The 21556-nt window shown below is 48.2% G+C and overlaps 1 protein-coding gene across 6 annotated transcripts; it reads left to right on the plus strand.

Moving 5' to 3' along the window:
* The first annotated feature begins 172 nt into the window (after positions 1 to 172).
* SERP2 (stress associated endoplasmic reticulum protein family member 2) lies at positions 173 to 20978 on the plus strand. Of its 6 annotated transcripts, XR_006605726.1 has the most exons (5): positions 200 to 334; positions 557 to 674; positions 5302 to 5374; positions 13823 to 14232; positions 20538 to 20978. XR_006605726.1 is itself a non-coding variant. In XM_004759242.3 (4 exons), exons 2-4 carry the CDS (start codon positions 591 to 593, stop codon positions 18988 to 18990), a joined length of 291 nt encoding a protein of 96 aa, XP_004759299.1. In that variant the 5' UTR covers positions 173 to 366; positions 557 to 590; the 3' UTR covers positions 18991 to 20531. The 6 variants fall into 6 exon arrangements, 5 of the variants coding, with proteins under 5 accessions (XP_004759299.1, XP_004759297.1, XP_044932580.1 ...); XM_004759242.3 differs by lacking the exons at positions 13823 to 14232; positions 20538 to 20978 and adding an exon at positions 18857 to 20531 and having other exon boundaries at positions 173 to 366; XM_004759240.3 differs by lacking the exons at positions 13823 to 14232; positions 20538 to 20978 and adding an exon at positions 18857 to 20531 and having other exon boundaries at positions 188 to 334.
* Positions 20979 to 21556: the final 578 nt, after the last annotated feature.

The following is a 21556-nucleotide window of genomic DNA, read 5'->3' on the forward strand; positions in this document are numbered from 1 at the left end:
GCCAACGCCCGCCAGCCCCTGCCTCCAGGGCAGCGCTCGGCCAGGGGTCAGCGGTGCAGAGGAGCCCGCTAGACCTGGCTTAGAGCGCGGCCACCCCAGTCTGGGCCCCGGGCCTCGGCGGGTCCCCGGTCCCGGAACCCCCAAGCAGTGGCGCCCCCGCTCCTATGAGCGCACAAGGCCGGGGACCGCCGGAACGCTGGGACCCGCCGCGTTCGGGCGCTGGCTCCCGACCCGGCAGCAGGGGCCCGGGCCGAGCGGCTCCGCGTGCTGCGCTCCGGCCGCCCAGTGCGGGGAGGACGCGCGGCAGCGCCAGCCTCGGGGCCGCGCTGGTTAGGTAGCAGGGGGGACCGGAAGGATGGCGAGGAAGTAGGAAAGGGTTTCCTGAGATGAAAGATTACTTCCGTCCGGGCTCTGGCCTCTCTCTGGAGCCGGCTCGTTGGGGGCAGGGGAGCGGGGTGCGCGGGGCTCGGGGGCAGCGCCTTGCCACCTGCAGCGCCCGCAGCGGGCGGGACGCGCGCGGCCCTGTCGGGGGGCTAACGCGGGGGGATTCTTGCAGGTAGGAGTCGAGAGCATTTCCTAGCGCCCAAGCCATGGTGGCCAAACAGCGGATCCGGATGGCCAACGAGAAGCACAGCAAAAACATCACCCAGAGGGGGAACGTAGCCAAAACCCTGGTAAGGCGGGGGCGGCGCCGACCGGGCAGGGCCGGGCCGAGCGGGGCCGAGCGGGCTGGGGCGGGGCGGGGCGGGGCCGGCCGGGCGGGTGGCGGGCACCGGGCCCGGCCTCCCTACTCCTCGCTCCCCGGCCCCAGCCCGCCCCTCCCGCAGGGTCCCGCAGCGTGGGCGCCGAGAGCCGGGCTCTGGGAGGCGAGGACCTCGCGGTGCTCTTGCGCGCGGCGAGGGCCGGGGTGGTGGTGGGCCCCTTGGGGAGTGGCTGCTGGGGTTACCACGGAGGCTCGCAAGAGCCTCCCCAGGAGAAAATGGGGCCTTTGTCTCTGGGGAAAAACGGAAAGTCACATCCTTAAGGAATAGTTAAACCAACTGCGTGACATGGGGCCCGGAAGTAGGTGCTAGAACGTTTGGTGAATGAATGAGTAAATGGAGGCCACTGATCAGCACCTCCTTCCAGGCTTTGACCCCTGCCCTCCACCCTCAACAGACTCCCACCACGATAAGGTTTTCTCTCCAGCCCCTTTGTAATGGGGCTGTATAAGTTGGAAGGGCCCAGAGTGGGAAACCATGTTTCCCTCCACCCTCCTTTCTCTCCTTCGCCTCTTCGCTAGTGAGGCCTCTGACCACCAGAATGAAGTTTAAATTCAACATTCCTCTATCTCACCCTGTGAGCTCTGGCGGGTCCTGATGGTATGATCCAGAACTCTGGAGAATAGACTAAAGGTTTTTATCACTGGAGTCTAACGTAAAATCCGGGCCTTACACACAGGGTTTTCTTTTAGCAAAGCAGAAGATCTTCAAGAGAAAATGCCAGGCCCGTGATTTTGGATTCTCAGAGGCATGCCTGGGATGAGTTGTTGGGCAGTGTTGGTCTCCAAGTCTATGAGCCAAGGCGCCTGGAATCTATTATCCTAGACACATAAGCAAAGTCCAGCTGAAGCTTGGGGTTTGGCTGGAAAAGCTTGCAGACCTGATGAGGCAATTCCTTTTAGCCAAAGAAATGATGCTAGTTTGTAACTGAGCAAAAAGCTGGAACTGCTATCATCACAGCAGAATTCCTACAAAACCAAGCAGTACCATGGCAGAGAAACCTTAGAATCAAACTCAGCTCTGCCTAGAGCTGTATACACAGCTTGAGACTTAAAAGTTATGCTTGAAATTCTCTCTTTGGGTGTTAGATTGTTTAGGTGTGACTGAGCAGTAAAATGCAATTACACTATTGAATCAAAAACACTTTTCACCTAGATCTCTTTTTCCTATTTGTTTTTACTCAAAATAAACAAATAAATAAATAAATCTTGCTATCCCAATTGACCTTGAAAACAAATTTTAATTGATATTAAACCACTTAGGGTTTTATATCCCTAGGAGATCACTTTGTCCTAGATACCATACAGATTAGCTGATGTGCTGAAAAATCTCTGGTTCCATGGTTCTTTTTAATGAACTAAGAAACAAAGAATTAAGGAAGTTATTAACTGAAGGTTGACAAGTATGGCCTGCAAAAGTAGCAATTCTAGAACTGGTTTGCAAAGCCAATGTATCCATTAGGCTTGGTAAACTCAACAACTGCCATGTGGAGCTTTGTAAGACCATTGGAAAGTGAGAACTGGGGGAAAGCGAAAGTTACTTTCTTCAAAATAAGAAGATTTAAAATTGGGAGATAATGTTTAAATATCTAGAAAATGTATGTACCCCCATTTCCACTGAAGTAAACTTCCAGAGCTACATTCAGATTTCTTTAATCTATGATGTGAATGAATTTTAATAGGTTCTGATAGACCATGGAGTGGGCCCTTCTAATGTGCCTGGCATCTGGGGTGGGGGTGTCCAAACGGCCCTATTACATGTGTAATGAAAGTTTTCCAAACCAAGCCACAATCTCTGTTTATCTTCAGGTGGTTAGAAGGGCTCTTCGGCTGCCTTTATTGTAAACAGAACAGCATCAAAATAGAAAATTGAAATTTTCTTTCAAAAGGAAATACTCTAAATCCTAAATCTCATTTTCCTAATTGCAAGTCAAACACAATTATACTTTGAAAGATGTAACTTGCAAGGGATAACCTATTCAGGATGCGATTGGGGAACATGTGAACAGATTATAACTGAAAATTCAGAATCATCATTCAGAAATAAATCCCTTCAGTTGTATGCAGATGTTTCAGTTTTTCCTTAGCTAATAGCTATGGCATGAATATTATTCTCCCAGATAGCAGATAAATCCAAGAAACAAAGAAATAGAATAATCGTTTTGTAATTACACGGTAGCAATTTCTTCATGAACGAAGGGGTATGTAAACTTCAGAATTCAGAGTTACCCTGCTGGTGTATAAGCACAGGGAAAGCCAGCCTCTGACATTCCAAAGCCTCAGTAAGTTGCAAACTCCTGTTTGAAATGAACCATGTCATTTGCAGGATTCTACTGCTCTTTTTACCTTTCCCAGCAACAGATTGAGCCGTAGGTGCATTGCCCCAATGGGATTGTGCTGGGTACTGCTTCCAAAAAAGAGGAACTTAAAGCTCTCAGAAAAAGGATATATTGCCATTCTTGAGCTCTGCAAGTCCCCCAAATAATATTGATTCACTGGAAAATGTCATCCAACAGATTTTTGTGTTGTATATTCCAGGCTCTTCATGTTGATAATTTGTGTTTTTCTACAAAGGAATAACAATGGACTCCATTTGGTATACACGCTAGACCAGTCATTCATTGACAGGCTCCCGAATTCACTTGTTGGCTTTGCTGGAGTTAGAGTGAAATGAACTTTTTATATGGCATCGGTGGGATGATAGCAACAGAGCTGTGGTTTCTGGTCAGCTGTGACAGATTGTTAGGGCATTAGTGAAGATGGTGGGGAGGGGTAAGTGCCACAGTCCGTTCAGGTAACTTCAGTTAATATCTTGATTATTTACTTGATATGCCCTTGATCTGGTGTTAAAGGCCAAAATATGATTCAGAACAGCTCTGGGTAAAGTTATGCAGCTGGATAAGACTGATTTTTGTCCTCATGTGGTCAAGAGCAGCTGCCATTCCCTTGCAGCATGTTTCTTTCCTGCAAGAGCGGTGCTAGATACAAGCTTGTCAAGGACACACACTGAGAGGTTTTCATCTTTTAGAGCTCACTGACCATTAGCACTTTAACCTACACTTCTCTAGTAAGAGAGCTGCAGGGACAACCCTATAACCAGTTAGGAAGTATTTATAAAAAACAATAATAGCCTTCCTAGACCCTGTCTCTACTCTACTTGACCTATGAAATCATATTTAATGAAGTTCATATGCTTATTCATTCTTTAATGAACACTCCTTGAGCCCCTACTATGTTTAAGTCCTGAGCCAGGCGTTGCTGTGTGTTGCAACAGGGAAGAGCCATGGTGGCTGCCCTCATGAGCCCACAGTATGATCACGAGGATAAATGGATACACACTAGACACTGACAAGAAAAAGTGCATGGCAATATGTAAGTGGTCAGTGAGCCCACTCGAGGTAGAGGACAGGAGGCTCTCAGAATGGAATGGGTAAGCTGGGAACCAAAGGACCATCGCCTTATCTGTAATAAAATGAGTTCTCTAACTTTTACTGGTGATAGATTGTTTCTGGCTCACCCATGTGAGGAAGCATTAGTGAATTATTCCATTTTTTTCACTCCAGCTTCTCCCTTTTTATTTGAGAAATTCACCACCTTTTTTTGGATGCTTCTCCCCCAAAACAGCTTTTCCATTGACTGATTTGATTTTAAGGACCAAGCCCTACCTGCCAATAGACTGGGAGGGGTTGTGGATGGTGGTTTTTAATACATCTGTGCAGTTGGTTGGAGGGGAGCAGAAGCTATGAAGGGCTCTGGGTTCGTGTGGGCACGGTGGTGCCTTTCTGCTCCCCAGGGAATGCGGAGATTTCACCAACGAGAAAGCTTCGCTGAGGTTCGGGAGCTTTATTACAAAATGCTGCTTCCTTCGCATATCCACTCATGATTGCTGGGAGGCTTCTGCCTTTCCAAGGATTTCCACGGCACCAACTTGCCAACTTTTTTTGGCACGTAGAAGATTCTGAGAAAATGGCTGTTCTGTGACCTTACTTAGAATCCACAGATGCAGGGAATTAAAGATGAGTCCTTTAATGGAAAACACCCAGGTTCTCTAATGGGGCAGACCTAAATCCCAACCCTTGCTCAAGTTCCCAAACTTCAGGGGTCCATTTCCCAGCTACAAATCGGAGATGATAATTTGCCTTGTACCGCATTGTGGGTGGTGGAAACAGGGGTCGTAGACTGCCTGGGAGAGAGCCTGGCGTAGAGTGTGCCTTCCACACATGGAAGCGATTTGTCGTAGCATCATTTGGGGCTCCTGAATCACTCAATTGTTTTGTGTATTTTTACCCCATCTGTCCCCAGAATAGCTAAACCCACCATGTTCACTGAGTTACAAGAGCATAAATAAGGTCATGATGAATCTTTTCATACCTATCTGGACCCTTTACAGTTGAATTTCTTCATCTGTGTCTGCCCACTGGGCATTGAGATTGGATCTGTCTCACTCAATGTGAGTCGTCTCAGCCTTTAGTGGTGTCTAGTAATACCCCACAAATGTTTCCTGAATCAACGAACCTAACCTTCCTTTCCATTCTTTTCAGAGGCCGCAAGAAGAGAAATACCCCGTGGGACCATGGCTGTTGGCACTGTTTGTTTTTGTTGTCTGTGGCTCAGGTATGGGTTTTTCACTGACCTCACAGCCCATGTTCTGCTCTGTCCTTCAGAAACACACTTCACAAGTAAATAGACAAAGAAGTATATTGGCCTGGGATTCAAGTTAATCACTGACTGAAGCCTTCCTCTCAGCAGGGTTTGATTTGGTCTCTAGTCTAGCAGAGCAAATACGAATAGAGACAGAATTGATATACTATCAAATCATAATCATAAAATGATTACACTGAGCCATTAAGTTGGCTATAAACACTGTAGAGTTCAGTTAAACCTTTGTGTGGAAGCATAGCCTAAAAAGGGCAGTTAGAACAGGAGCACCTGTCTGCCCGAGATAGATCCAGATTCCAGAGAAAGGGAGAGGCTTTCTCCTTAAGAGGAAATGCCACAGAGCTCCTAAATAGAACTGAGCCTTTGACCTGTGCCTCAACATACAGTCCCCTCGTACTGGAAGGTGGTAAGTTCAGAGAACTTTGCTTACACTCATGTGTAAACACACACACACACACAGGAGAGGTTTGAACAAAGGATTATGCATTGTTTCTAGCTGAATTCTGTTATTGGGAGTCTTGTAATTTCTCCAGGGGTTGGGTCTTGAAAATAGTGCTAAGTGAGGAGAAGTGAGGTCACTTCTAACAAGGTAGGCCTTCGGAGGTTCCCAAGATCTTAAAGAAACAAAACTGAACTCCATTCCCAGTGATGTGATTCGAAGGGAATCCCTTACCCAACATAGGGATCCCTCATCTTTAACAGAGGCTACCCAGCCTCTGCTAGAATACTTCTGAGGGTAGAGGGCTCACCTCTTCAAAAAGCCTATTCCATTTCTGGATAGCTCTAATTCTGTTAGAGGTATCCCCCCTCTTTTGAGCTACACTGTGCCGTCTTCTCAATAGTTCAGGTGTGAACTCCTAAAACCACAAGGCATGGCCTCATTGTCTTCCGAACATCTTGAATCTTCAGATTATTTTAAAGATGAGTTTAAAGTCTGCAAAATGAACTCCCCTACTTCTCCCAGCCTCGCCTCATAAGATGTGGTTTCTGGACCCCTCTTCTGGATACACTCCATGACACTCTTACAGAGCTCATACAGAGCATTTGCAGCTGCAGAAGTGGGTCTAGAAATGGTGTGACTGCTACAGAGGCAGGAGGCCTGTTACTGCCCTTGATCCCATCACTCCGCTTCTCTCAATATGGCCCGAGCTTTGGTTCATTTTCAGCGGTCACAGCACATCCTAGACTCACACCGAGCTAATGACCCACCTAGCGCCACCAGGCTCTTCTTTACATAAACGTCCTGCAAGCTCAGAAACGCATCTCCACACACCACCCCCCAAACCAAGTTGTCTTTTATCCCCATCACACATTGCTTTATTGCACTCGTGGCCCTCATCAACATATGAAATTATTTCATTTGCTTACTTATTATCCATTTTCTGCCACTGGGACATAAGCTCAGGGAAGGCAGTGTTTTTTTTGTCCAGGAAATCTGTACGTTCTTGTAAGAATCTAGCACACAGTGCGTGCTCAGTGTGGTTGGATGGACTTGTGGACATGAGGATGGTGAATGAAGCCAGATACACCCCGTACTGTAGATACCCAGCTGACTTCTCTGAGACCTCATACAAAGCTTCATGAGTATTTCTATTAAAATTTTATTGTCAGTTGTCAGTTGTCTTTCTACAGAGTAGCCACTAAGTCTAGAAATATAGAAGAACAGACACCATAAACGGCTTGCCGATCTTACCATGTATGATTTGGTCAGTGACATTACATGATATGGTCAGTGTATCACCTTCATCAGCAACATGCAGTTCAGAGCAGTGTAGAAAACTGCAAGGAATTCGGTGCATTGATGCCATGTTTCCGTCAGCTGCCTGCCTATTCCTCTGTCACACATCACCTCCAATGATCCCGTCTCTGCTTTTCACACCAAAACAGAACAAAGAAAACGTGCCGCACAAATATCAAGAGAAGCAAATCTATATAAAAAGGCAATCTCCATTTTCAGGCTTTATGGCCAGCCTGTACGTTGCTCAATCTTGAACCTTGAGCCTTTTATCTAATCCTCTTTCCTGGCCAGCTTTACAGTCTCTGAAAACATGCTATTCCTCCAAGTCACTGATAAAAGTGTAGACATGGCGAAGCCCACGGAACGCAGTTAGAGAAAACTCCCTTCAGGTTGACCTTGAGCCTCTCAGCAAAACTCGTGCAAACCGTCACCATGTGGTGGGGGTTCCTGTGGGCCTGGCACAGTGCCGGGCTCTGGGAACACAGATGCCTCCGGAAGGCTGCAGGCACTGAGCGGGGTGAGGGGGAGATAAGGAAGCCGTTTGTTGTACCTGGGGGCTGAGTGATGTGATAGTGGAGTGCCCAGTGTGCTTGGCGGGCATGGATAAGGGACTGTCTCCATCTGTGTGGACTGCTGTGACAGAACACCGCGGGCTAGGTGGCTGGTAAAGAGCGGAACGTCATGCTCACAGTCCTGGGGGTAGGAAGTCAGACCGGGGTGCCCGCATGGCCGAGTGAGGGTCATTTCTCCTTGTATCTTCCTGTGGGATCTTCGCATGGCAAGAGGGTGAGGGAGCTCTGTGGGGTGTCTTTCGTGACAGCACTGATCCCATTCACGAGGCTGCCCCCCTCATGACCCAGCCACCCGCTAATTCCCCTAGCTTCTACGGCCATCCCATTAGACATTAGGATTCCAACCTGTGAGTGCAGGAGAATGCACACAGCCAGACTACAGTGGGGACTTCTAAATCACACCAGGCAGAGGGCAAAGTTTCCCAGAGGAAGGGCTGTTTGGGGTGAGCACTAAAGGACAAAATAGCTCGAGACAGTACTGCCAGGCTCAAGAATGGCCAAAGCCCAGTCGTAGGGATCCATGAGCCTAGTCATCCCACAGCTGGGGTTCTCAGGGACTAAACAGATCCAGAGCCAATACTGTTGTCTTTTTTGATGTCGAGATATACATTAACTGCTTCAGCTGGGTTAGCTAGCCTGTCAGGGGCGGGGGGAGGCGATTCAGTCAATAAAGTGATTTGGTCCGTTTTTCTCAAACCCACGTTGGTTCTCAATACTCATCCTTTTCGAAGGGCTTAAAAACCTTCTCTAAATTACATTTTAATTATAGTCTTGCCAGGCTCTCGGTCTATATAGTGGGAACAGTGTCTTTTTCCCCTTGGGTAAATTGGGACATCTGCTGACAACAATCTTTTGGAGTTCTCCCAGCCTTCATTCGTTTTTCCAAGGATTAAATACATTGGCTCTGTGATCCTTTCTGTGAGTTTGTGCAGGGGCCTGGGATGGGAGGCTGCAGGGCCGGAGACGCGGATGTCAAGCTACTGAGAGGACACAACAGCCCCCTGCCCCCGCCCCCTTTCAGACCCCTGCTCTCCTAGTCAGGAGTTGGGTCACCTTACTTTCTCTGTGCTCCGTTAACATGCTACCATGATCCCTAAGTCAGGGGCCTCATCTCTTTTCAAATTGTAACTAAGACTCATCCACTACCGCCACTTTTTTTTTTTTTTTTTTTTTTTTTTGCAAGCCTTTGCTCAAGCCGGGCACTGTTCTCACAGAAATGTGTCACTCCTCCCAACTTGTCCTTGGTACCATGCCCTTCCTTCTATCTTGGCACGTGTCCTTCGCTAGCCAAGCATGTCATGAAAAGTGCAATAACTCCTCCCGATCTATCCCTGTGGCCACCTCCCTGGGACGAGTCACGATTCCGTTCATCTTGCAGAACCTCCCGTCCCTCTTGAGTTTCTCCCTCCGAGGGTTCCAGGGCCGGCATGTTCTCTGCAGTGTGGGAAGGAGGGCGATTTCTGCCCCAAGTCCAGCCAGGCAGCTCCTCTGCTTCATGTCCTGAGCCGCCTCAGGGATGGGGTCACTGGAGCTCCTGGTCACTGTTGTCTCTGAATCCGCGTGGCTGGTGGTTCTGTTGCTGGTCCACGTTGCTGGTGTGTCTGTTTTTATGCAGGAAACTTACGGAATCTTCGAAGATTAATGAAGGTATGGATCATGGATCTGATTCTCTTGAAAGACTCGTGCGCATTACCTCATTCTGTTAACCCGTTTTTCTATTAATGATTGGTTGGGCAAAGTGCTCTTTTTAGAAATAGTGTCGGCGTACCTAGGATGGGTAAATATTCAGGTCAGGCGAATCATCAGGAACGTACATCTTCTCTGCTTTCTTAGCTAGATTGTGGGAAAGGATCCAGACTGGGAAAATGTTGGCATTGAAGTATATGGTCTCTTATTGGCCACCCTTACTCCATTTTATGTGGAAAAACAAGTTCCCAAACCTCCAGGAGGTTACTGGGCCCCTTAACTATGGGGAGTCCTGACCCCTTGCTTCTTTGCTGTGGCCTTCCTCATTCTCCACACATGCCTTTCGTGCCTGCCATGCTGATAAGAGCAAGATAAGGAAAAGGAAGTGGGGGAGAAGAATCAGTAAAGTGGGGAGGGTACAGAGTGCAGACGCCCAGAGACCCCTGGCACGAACATGCAGCCGGCGAACGCCCACCCCCTCACTAGGAAACCAGATAAGAGCACCAGACCTCCTGGGGCTGCCCTGAGCTCAGGCCCGGGGTTGGAAACCCTAATACCTTGTCCCGTGGACCTGAGTTGGAGGAAGCTCTCTAAATACACCCCTTCAGAGTAGGTAGATTTCCACTTTCCATGATTGCAAAAGGACTCTTGGGCAAGACACTTCTTTGAAACCTGACCAATTGGCTGTAACAGGCTAAGAGGTTAAGAGGCCTTGGAGAGGGGGGATAGTTCTGGAATGTGCCAGATGTAGGTTCAAAGCCGAGATTCGCTATCAGCTGGACAACCTTGGACACATGATTTACTGTCCCTATCGATTTCCTTTGTGATCAGAGAGGGAAACTAGTAGCCCTTCACCCATAGCAAGCTTGAATCCTACAGCTTCCATCAGTGCCCTCACGGAAGCCATCATGGAGAATGGTTATGCCACCAGGGGGATGGAGGGGGTGGCATTTGGCTTCCATTTGCCTTTGCTCCGTCCAGGCTCAGCCCCTCGCATTGGTCTTGATCTTTCACAAAGCAACAGGCCCTCCCTCTCCACTCCAAGGATGAGTGTGAGCAATTTAAGTGATAACCCCCCCGGGTTCATGAGACTCTCTTCTGATAATAAAGCATCAGAATCTTTCAGACCTGCCCACACAGGAAGAGGGACGGAAAAGGGAAGCCCCCCACATGCAGAAATCAATGAATAGGGGGTTGTACTTTAAGTTGCGTATCAGAAATAAAATGTAAGTTGCATTTCCTTAACCCAACCTGAATGCACCACTGTTTGGCTCTAGGAGTTTTCTTTGTGAGACACAAAAGTTTTGGGAACAGTGTGTTCTTTTGAGATACAGTATTCTCCACGTTGGACATCTCAGGCCATGCTGTCCTTTGTTCTGTTTAATTTGGTAACTATTGTTATTCGTATTATATACATTCTGTCAGAAATCTAAAACCTGTTTCTCAGCTGAATACCTGTTCTGAGTCTCCTCTGAGGGTGAATCTGAATAAGCCAGAAATTTTTCTCGTTTAAGTCTTGGCCTGGGACTTGGTTTGGCTTGGGCCTTTTTAACTGGTAGGATTTGTCTTTCCTTGGTTTCCAAGGACCCCAGATGCACACAGAAGCCCAGAGGATTCAGGCCCCTCCCTCGCTTGGAGACTTAGCTGTGTTTTTCTCTCCCTGGTTTATAAAAACAATATCTTCCATTTCTACAGGCAGTGGGGCTCTTTCCAGATAAACAGCTCATCCTGACTGTCCTGGTCCCCAGTGGCAAACCTGCCTCCTTGAGAACCGTGTGATAGCTTCTGAGGAGTGCTTGTTGTTATCTGGAGACTCAGAGACAAGCATGACCCAGAATGTCTGTCTGAGGCGGCAGAGATGTTGTCACCCAGATAGGCCAACAGCTATCTCTGGGAGACACTTGCGGTCCTGACGTACTGTCCCAGAGCACTAGTGAAGCTAGTCACCTCTGCCTGCGGCCCCCAACCCAGGCCTCTGGGGTTTTCCTCTCCCCTTTGTCCTTAGCAACTTCAAGAGCCTGATGGGGAAGGCTTGGGAGGCCATAGTCAAGCTCTGGGGAAAGTATGCTGCAGATGACCAATCACGTTCGCCCTAAACCAGGAGGTGACAGCAGAGTCCAGTGTTCATCTTTGCCATTCCTGGCCAAGGCTTTTGCTAACGTTCGGGCCACGGTGTTGGCAGGATAACCCAACCATCTTTGGCATTTTCAGCTTTCCTCTTTGACTAGAAGCCTCCTGGATTCGATGAAATTAGGTCTTTTCCTTAACTTGTTGGCTGTTCAGACAATTTGGTTGGTGAGTCAGCATATACACGTATCTTGTGATCCTGAGGCATTATTTACCTTTTCCGAGCCCTGGTGTGAAACTGGACATTGACAACAGCAGTCTGAGGCAGCACTTGTTGCAACATGGCCATACCCTTCCGCATCCTTTCCCCTCACTGAGGTTTCCGGTGGATTCTTGGAGGCGTCATCTCATTCCCATGATCCCTTGACTCCCAAGGAGAAACTCTTATGTACCAGCCATGTCCCGGTTCCTCCCTCAGACTATTTCTCCCTCACATATTCCTAATTTCAATTTTATTCCTCTCGCTCTGGCCAAGCCTGATATTCATTTCCTAATTAGAGATTATGAGAATTTTAATGGCTACAGAAGCATGGGTATTCTCGAAAGTGATGAGCTTATATCCCCCATCAAAGGGAAACCTCTCGGGGAATAAGACTAACCAATGCCTGCTATTTCCTTCGGACTTTTCTCTGTTTTCCAGTTTTGTCAATGAGCATGTATTACTTTTATAATCAGAAAAAATTAAGTGTATTTGAAGAGGAAAACATTTAGACTAGTGGTTTTTAGCCTTTAAAAAAAAAAGAGCAGCTGAATTCTGTTCAAATGTTAGAGGGAAATAAATGAAAGAGTAGCTGTTCTGGTCGAAGTGGGACCTGTGTGTGTGTGTGTGCGTGTGCGCATTTGTGAGGGAGTGTGTGTGTGTGTGTGTGTGTGTGTACGGGGTACCTCTTGTGTTGCTGGATATTCTGATTTTTCCATGCCAGGAAGGGAATAGATATCTGGACCCTCTTTGCATATCAGCAAGGAAACTGCTCTGGCCCAGAGCTGGTCTTTCAAGACAGAGCTAATGCCCCTCAGGAGAGGGCCTGCTAGGTTGATCAGGCACGTGAACTGTGAGTTGCCGCACTGTGTGTGGGCAGCAACATTCCCTTTGTCTGTCACTTAACAGACTACACTCTCCTGAATCCTCCAGGGACTCTGCGTGCTGGGGGCTCAGGGGAGGAGGAGGTGAGAGCGTGTCACAGACCAGGCTCATTTTTCAGGGCAGCCTCCTCAGAACAGATGTGAAGAAGTGCTTCCCTGAGATGTTCGTAGCTGGGCCTGAACCACTCCTGTTCCCCAAGCTTCATGTTCCAGGTGGTCCAATTGTCTCCCTTGACATAAGGCTCCTCTGTTTCTGGAAGACCCAGCACCCCCACCCTCCCTAGAATGGGCGGCTTTTGTTAAGAACGGTGTGGAGGAGGGAAAGGGCCAAGCTATGTGTGTGCGGGCTCCGGGGCCAGGCTCCCCAGATTAACCTGGCTCTGCCACCTACTAGCCGTGTGGCCTTGCCCAACTTCTGCCCATGCTAACCCTTGTTTCTCCCATTCTTAAAAGATGTGGGGATGGTCGGTCTCTCATTCCTAGGACCTTAGGAGCTTGTTGCTATTGTCATTATGTCAATGACCCTTGGTCACACTGTCTCCCCACCTCTCGGCCTCCCAAGCAAGGTTCTGACCAAGATTCTGAAAGCTTACAGAGAAAGAAAGCATTTATCTTTCTAGTGACTTTATTGGGTTATGTTAAGAAAACTCGTATGAGGATAGATAGCTCTGAGGTTCTGAGGAAGCTGTGGCAGACCCAGCTCCCCCTGGACAGGTGAGGGACAGTTTGTCAGTCAGAGGTCGGTGGTGTCACTTCTGCTGGGATAGCTGGAGCCTCTTCTCTATTTCTAGAAAGAATTCTTTATAAACTAGCGGATAAGAGTGAGAAGGACCTCTTTGTACAGCTTTTTTGGCTACCATTTCCTGAGTACTTACTACAACACAAGGCCTTACATGTACCTTTTTCTTCTCGTCTCATAATCCTTACAAAAAGGCTATGGTGCTCATTTTTCCAGATCATGAAACTGAGGCTTGTTGGAGGAAATCAGCCCACATCCCACAGCTAAAGCATGAGGGAGCTGTTACCCAAACCTGAACTCTAAACCCATCCACTTCCTATTAACCCTGCCTGCCTTCTCTCTCACCACTTCTCCCTAAGTACTACCAAGTGGAAGTTTTTCACCAACCTTAGACCTCTAGTCTACAACTGCATATTGAAAACAACTCCTGTTAAAACATGTCCTACTCTCCCTGCCAGAGGTTCCAGGTGCACGGCCATCCTAGGTCTGCTCCCAAATGGATAAAACCTTGACCCAGCCATGGGCTGCTTGCTGACTAGGCCACCGGTCACCCGATCACCTTACTCTTTTCTGGACCTTGCTCCAGGACAGACTTGAATTCACCATGTCTTCAGGTTGACCAGTAAACACCAGCCTTTCCTGGAAACCTCCAGAACGATCTCGAAACTGTGACACCCAAAATGGTTGTCACATCCTCTGAGGCTGACTGGCCAGCAGAAGGCTTGAGGGACTGAGCAGGCCTGGAGGAGCCCTTCTGTTTCACCACTGGAGAAGGACTGAGGACATTCCTCTGCTCAGGAACTCTTGCCTCGGGACCTGAGATGGACACTCTGGAAAAGATGTCTCATCTGCCTCTGGCTCCCACGAGGTGAGCTGCGAACTCCCTCGTTCTGTGCCACCGTCTGCCCTATGTTTTTGGGTCTGTGTATGGTCTGCCCTAGCATTTGGGTCTGTGTATGGTCTGCCGCTCAGAAGAGCATTTCTGCTGTCTGCCATTTTATTGGAGATAGAGGGCATCCCATTCTTTGCTAATAATATGCCTTCTTCCCATAGTGCCTTTCTGCCCTCGTGTATCCCAGGCACTTCTCTCTCTTCCCTCTTCTCCATCTCTGGAGAAGCTACTGGGAAAGGGATCGGGAATAGTATCCTACCTTTGACTCTCTTTGTACTGAACCTTCCTGAGAGCTTAATGATCCACCTTTGCAATATCTTATTTCTTGACCTTCCTTCTTGTCTCTCACAGAACCTGTCCTTTTTCTTACCAGCTCTTTTTTATTATTATTTTTAAATGAAAAATAATCAGAATTAAGTCATTTCTAGAGTTGTCTTACCCTCCTAAATGATATTCCTCTGGGCCATCTCAATCTCTCTCCTCAGTAACTCTTTTTATCTCGCTTCTCCTCAACCTTATTTTCAATAAAAGTGGCCTTCTGAAGTTTCCACTTGTCGGGAAGGCAGCTTTCTGGCAGTCTCCTCTTGTCTAGTTGTCTGATGGTTTCCTGGGGGATCCCTTCCTGTCATCCCCATGTCCTTCTGGCACTCCCAATTATTGGGATAGGTCAGTCCCCAGGGTAAGAGAGGGTTGGGATGACATAGTCCCAGGACTTAAGGAGTTTATTGTCTTTCATGACTTTCTTTCCCTTCCAAAGACTAAGCTCTTGCAACATTGGAATTTAAAAGTGGTCATTTGCTGTTGACTCTTGGTCCACAAAATAATTGTTTGAGGATTTTTTTTTTTTAAGATTTTATTTATTTGACAGAGAGACACAACCAGAGAGGAAACACAAGCAGGGAGAGTGGGAGAGGGAGAACAGGCTTACCATGAAGCAAGGAGCACTATGTGGGCCTCGATCCCAGGACCCTGGGATCATGACCTGAGCCATAGACAGACGCTTAATGACTGAGCCACCCAGGCACCCCGGGGATTTTTAATACATGTGTTCCTCCATGCTCTTTGCAATTGTTCACCTTTTGTTCCTCCAATAAGTATTTACTGAGGAACTACTATGTGCCTGGAGCTGAGCTAGGCCCAGAGGTATAGTCAGGAGCAAAATCATCCAAGGTCCCAGGGTGCCTGGTTGACTGAGTTGGTTAAGCATCCAGCTCTTGGTTTTGGCTCAGGTCATGATCTCAGGATCATGGGATTGAGCCCCATGTAGGGCTCCACACTCAGCAGGAGTCTGCTTAGATATTCTCTTCCCTCTGCACCTACCTCCCTCACTCACATTCTCTTTCTCTTAAATAAATAACTACAGCTTTAAAAAAAAAAATCAAAGTCCCTGCTTTCCTGGAGCTTACAGCCTAGTGGGAAAGCAATATGAGTTCATCAAGTGGTCATGCTGAAATATATGAAATTGCAGCCGTAACAGTGTTTGAAGGAGAGGCATGTAAGACTGGGAAAGCATCTAACGCAAGAGGCATCCTCTGAGCAAACGGTTCTCCAGGTGTGGTCCCTGGACCAATAGCCTCAGCATCACCTGTGACTGACCTGGCTAGAAATACACATTCTCATTTCCCACTCTGGACCCATTGGATTAGAAACTCGGCGGGGGGGGGGGTCCAGCTTCTGTTTTCATGCGTCCTCAGGAGACTATTGTACACACGACGTGGGTTTGAGAATTCATGCTTCTGATGGTCAAAGAAGGCTTCCCTGCAGAAATAACTTTTGGACTAGAAGGGAAAACCAGGCCATAGGACAGGGCGGGAGAAATCTTAAAGACAGAAAAAAATGGCATTTGCAGAGGCCTTGTGGTGAGAGCAGAGGGCTTTTGAAAACATGAGGGATTACCCCGAGAAAGAAGAGTAATACAAGTTGTGCCCAAGCAGGTTGATAAGGCCGGGATACGCAGGTCATGGAAGCCTCATCAAGGATTGGACAGTAGGAAGCTTTGATGTACTTTAAACACAGGGATGACACAATCATATTTGTTTTCATTTAAAGAATAATACTAGCTACAGTATGGAGCAAGGATTGAAGAGGAGCAAGAGTAGGCCAGTTAGAGGGCATTGCAGGGGTCTGGGGGAAGATGGCAGTAACTTGCACTAGGGTAGTTTCCAGAGGCAAGGAGAGAAAGGGGCATAATTGCAAGATACTTAGGTCAAGTCCCTGGATCTTTGGTGATCAGCTGGGGTGTTAAGGAGGAGTATGGAATTTTGGGTTTACATATAAGATGGAAGATAGCGATGTCAAGTCTGCTGGTGGGAGGTGAGCATGAGAAGGTTCTGTTGCGTTTGAATGTCTTTGAGCCACCTATGTGTAGATCTCAATTAGATAGTGGGAGGTGTGGGTCTGGAGCTCTGAGAAGTCAGAGCTGGCAGTACAGTCCACAGATGAGTCATCCAAAGCTAAGAGCCAACTAAAATTGTGGGCTAGGGTGAGGTCGCCCAGGGAGAAAGAATGTTAACGAACAGAAGAAAGCCAGAATGCTCATTGAGGAACATCATTATTCTCGTTTACTGGTCAGGTGGAGTTAGAATGACCCTTACGAAACCCATGGCATGTGAAGAGCCAAAGAGAAGGAAGAACACTAGAAGCCAGGAGAATATAGGGTCACGGAGGCCAAGGGAAGAGAGAGGTGAAGGAGGGAGTGGTCCACAATGGCGACTAGGGAAGGAAGACAAGAAGCAGGTGGGAAATGCCCTTTGGATTAAGTGAGGTGGAGGGAGATTTGTGGCTTTAGTAAGAAATATTTCAGTGGACTGAAGAGAGCAGAAGCTACACTGACGTGCCTTGAGGTGGGGGTTGAACGTCAGGAAAGGGAGTGAGTGTAAACAGCTTTCTCGAAAAGGTGGTAGAGTGGAAAAGAGGGCACCTGTTGTTGGCAGATGTGGAGTCAGGAGGATTGTTCTGGTTTGTGTGACCATTGGGCGTCAATGATGCTTGCATTCGAAAGCCTAAGTATTTCATTGCGAGGGGGCTGGTTAAATAAAATAAGAGATGGGACTATCTGAGTTTACTGACGATCAGGAAGCTAAACAGGATGCAGAGGGCAGAGGCTCCGGGATTCTGCAGCTCCTGCTCCAGCCTGGATTTTTCTGAACCTCAGCGACCTGCCCAAGGCCAGATGCCCTGACCTGGAATGCCTGCCGTCCCTCCTTTTCTTGGCATCTCTCCTCCCTGCTGTCTGGCTTACCCACAGCCCCTTTGCTACAGCCTGCTCAGCTGTTTTCTCAGCTTTGTTCACCCACTGTTAAGTTATTAACTTGTCAGGGTCCAGACTCCCCACTTCCTTTCCCACTTTGAACCCACTGCTGGCTCCCTTCCTGTTCGCTGCCTCGCAAAGTCAGCACTTGGAAGCCCGGGGCTGCTCTGCAGGTCATTACTGGCAGCCACAGACAACTACAATTACCGTAATTGGTATAGAATGCCGAAGGCTTCTTAAAGACATTATTACAACTGAAAAAGGAATAATAAACACAGCCATCTCTCCATTATCTTAGAGGTGGAGGCAAATGGCGAGCTTAAGATAAACTTTATTCAACGTCATTTCTCCAAGCGTGTTCAATTTCAGAGTCACCTGTAACCCTATGAAGGACCGTCAGATTCTCACATGTTAATGGATGGATTCAGTAGGGTCAGGAGTGATCTTTAATAAGTTCTTAAAGCAGATTCAGTCACTGGTAAGTTTTAATACAAGTGTGGAGACTCTGAAACTAGAAGATTTTTGTCTGAGAGTCTTTAGAAACATTTGCAGCCGGTCCTTAAACAGAACTGGGTGGTTTTATCATTACCCAGCACTTTTGAAGTCATGAATTAACTGAATGGGGCATGATGGACTTAAAGCACAGGCTGTTTCCTATTTGTCGACCTCCATTTCTCGTCTAAGGATAAAATTCAGGGAGAAATAACATTTTCAAGCATTATAGGATGGGCAGATTCTTTTGCTTAGGTCATGATATTTATTCCTTGTAATGCTTTGAGATCCGTATTACCTACAGGTGTACAAATAGAGGAATCAGGGCTCAGAACTATTCAGGAATTTCGCAAAGCACACACCTCTAGCGAGCCGTAGGCAGTCCTGGGCACTTGAGCTCCCGGCTTCCTGCTCATCCGTGGAGAAGAAGCAGTCATTCCTGTAGGAATGGGAGTATTAGCAACGAGCCCTGTGCACCGAGTCCTCGATGCACGCAGAGCCTTCGTCTGTGTCGTGTCCTCTAATCCCTAGAACAGCACAGCAAGCATCACGGTCCTCGTTTTACACAAGAGGAAACAAACGCCAAATGGTTAAATTATTCGTCCAGTCTGTCACACGGCCCTCCAGTGATGACCTGGTGCCATCTGAGCCTAACATTTCACTGCACCCTTGTCTGTCAATATTCGGGATGTTTCCCTGATCCCAGGAACAAAACATGAGGCGTGGTAGATGTAAACAGTTTTTCCCTAACGTTGTTGAATATTACAGCCGCCTCCCAGCACTCTGTTGGGCTGGAAGATGGAAGAATTTACTTAATGTTTTTTAAATTAAATTTATTTAATTTTTATTCCCTGTCAGCCTTGGGAGGGGAGGACAGACCTGCCCGCCATGTCCGTAAGGTACTTTTCCACCCAGGTAGCAACTTCTCCCATCAAGACGCATCCCCAAACCCAGAAGCAGCCAAGCAGACCTCTGAGCACAACCAGAACTAAATATCGAAATCCCTTCTTCGCTGTATCTGGAGAAGAGCCCTTCCGACCTTCGCCCAGAGCGGGCTCGCTTTAATTTTCCACGTAATTCTAACAGCCTCCGTGTTCCACTGGGTCTGTAGCAACATCATAATGGAAGAGGGCCCATTGCAGGTTGGTATTGTGACACCAGAAAGGTGAGCAGAGATGGTCATAGTGAAACAAAGAAGACAGAAGCAGAAATGAGAGCCCAGCGTACAGCCCGGGAACGCCACGCACAGACTCCACGGCACTGCTCCAGTGAAGTCAGATCAATGACTCTTTTTCATTAGGGTCACACCAAGCATTTATGAAAAATTACCATTGTGTCATGTTTGGGGACAATCCAATTTAGGAGAATAGTGATGATGTGTGCAGGATTTGGGGTTTTTGTTTTTTGTTTTTCAGGAAAAAAAAAATGCATTCATGCTTTATCTCTCCTTCAAGTCTAGCTATCCAAGAAAGATTGCCCAAGGCCCTGTGTGCTTAGTCTTTGTACACCTGAAGCACAGTATTCGGCCCACAGTGCTGCTCACTAATGTTAGATGATGAAATGCCAACAGCTCGTTTCCTGAGGACTCCAGAGAGCCTGTTTTCCTGTGGCCTCTCAGCTGCATTCCTGTGTATTCTGTGTTTAGACAGGACTCAGGGAAAGGATACCCAGCTTCGTGTCAGGAAAAAAAAAATCCTGCCACACAGGGTAGCTGCCGTGTCCTTCATTCCCGTTGGCCTCCTCAAGACTGACCAACATTGCTGGCTGGAGAGGGTGTAGAACAGAAGCTGGGCCTGACTTTCCTGGGACGCATGTGACAGCGAGAGCTAGCACCAGGCCGGGGGAGCTGAGGAAGCAGCTCTTAGCAAAACAGGCGAGGGCGAGGGCGCCTGGAATCCTCTGCGGGCTTTCAGGCTCCCACCCACCCCCACCCCCCCCCGCAGGATAAAACCAGTGTGGCTAGGATGGGAACTCGCTGTCCTGCAGAACATGTGCAGGCAGCCCCGAGATCTTGCACTGAGGGCTCCAGGCAGCCAGCCCTCCACCCCCCGCCCCCACGCTTGGCACATCTGCTCCCAGCACCTGGCCCGCGTTTCCAGCTCAGGGGCTGCTTGTTTTCCAGGTCGCCGCTGTTTTGAAAAGGCAGCCTCACTGACCTGTAAAATGGTGAAATGAGTGCAGTGCCCGTATGGAAAGAGCCCTGTCCCCCTCTCCCCAGCGGCCACCAAACCCTTCTGGGGAAGGGGGGGGGTCATGGCCCTACATGCCTGAGGGAATTCTGGCGTTCGCTCCTGATGGAATTAGCAGGAGTTATCCCTAAATCCCCGAGGCATCCATCAGCCAACCCAGCCAGGCTTCCTTTTTAAAGAAGTTCACTGACCTCTTGTTAACTTAACTCCTTGTTAGGAGATATCTAATCAGCTGTATGCTCCCACGTCCAGGGCCCAGGGGTCGGCAGGAGCGGGGCTCACCATGGGCTGGGGTTTCCGGCTGCGTGCTGCCTGGTACCTGAGCTGTCTGTCTTGTTTTCCTCTTTCAGCTATCTTTCAGATCATTCAGAGCATAAGGATGGGCATGTGAGGAGGCCCGGGGCTTTGACACTGCCCCTCTCTCTGGAGGGCGGAGGACCACTTAAGCTTTTAGCCGGGTATCTGTGGGAAGCAAACAAGACACACAGAATAGAAAAAAAGTCTCCCTCAGTTGTTCCCTGATCACTTCATCGTGGATGTCAGACCAAATTGCCTTCTCACAGGACATCTTGGTACATCCGTGTTCTGGAGCGGAAAGGACATTTTGCTTTTCTGTTGGCGAGATTGGTAGCTCCCAGGTGTCCACAGCAGCACACTGTTTTCTGGTTTGGCCCTTGGTTTCACTGATGTATGCATGTGGTCTCTGAATGATCACCAGTTTACTTTCTGTGGATACAACCCCTCCTCCATTGGGAATTGGTTTTGCAAATAAATGTCTTTGTTCAACCTTACACCATGTGTGGGCTACCATGAGAATACCGAAGTGAAGAAAATGCCAGCATAGCTCCAGGTGGGGTTGGGAGAATGTTGGGGGGGCGGCGGGAACTGGGCTAGAGGATTGGGACAGGGTCAGGAATCTGTATCTGGGGAACCAGAGCTAGATTTACCTTCAGGGCTTTTGCCCAGAATGAAGTCCCAGGCGGCTCTAATAACCTTGGATTTTTCCACCCATTCCACTTTTTTAAATTTTTTGATCTTTTGAGGGGGTTTTTGTGGGGTTTCTTTGTTCTTTTTTTGTTTCAACACAAAAAAGGCACCTACAAAGTGTTAAGTTTCGATTAGCTGTTATCACCTCTTTGTCTGCCTGAGGACTTGGTGGGGAACAGATGTCTGAGGCCTCTTTATGAAAATCAATCAACCTTAGGTCCCAGCCCTGCCCTAGTGAGGAGCACAGGTGGCCAGGAATCCCGGAGTGAGTCCCACCTCACTCTGGGTGGTCAGCCCCAAGGCTGGGAGGGTGAGACCCAGGGCTTGTGGGTACAAACCTCCCCTCCCTGGCCAGCCTCCCCACGGCCTCTCAAAGTGTGGT

This window comes from Mustela putorius, unplaced genomic scaffold, assembly GCF_011764305.1.
Source record: "Mustela putorius furo isolate JIRA1106 unplaced genomic scaffold, ASM1176430v1.1 tig00000179_pilon_pilon_pilon, whole genome shotgun sequence".
Lineage (NCBI taxonomy): Eukaryota > Metazoa > Chordata > Mammalia > Carnivora > Mustelidae > Mustela > Mustela putorius.

Excerpts from the sequence above, each read along its gene's own strand:
- SERP2 (XM_004759242.3), top strand. The coding sequence starts at position 591 with ATGGTGGCCAAACAGCGGATCCGGATGGCCAACGAGAAGCACAGCAAA. Across the intron at positions 675-5,301 it reads GGAACGTAGCCAAAACCCTG|AGGCCGCAAGAAGAGAAATA; the intron begins GTAAGGCGGGGG and ends CATTCTTTTCAG. Across the intron at positions 5,375-18,856 it reads TTTTGTTGTCTGTGGCTCAG|CCTTGGGAGGGGAGGACAGA; the intron begins GTATGGGTTTTT and ends ATTCCCTGTCAG.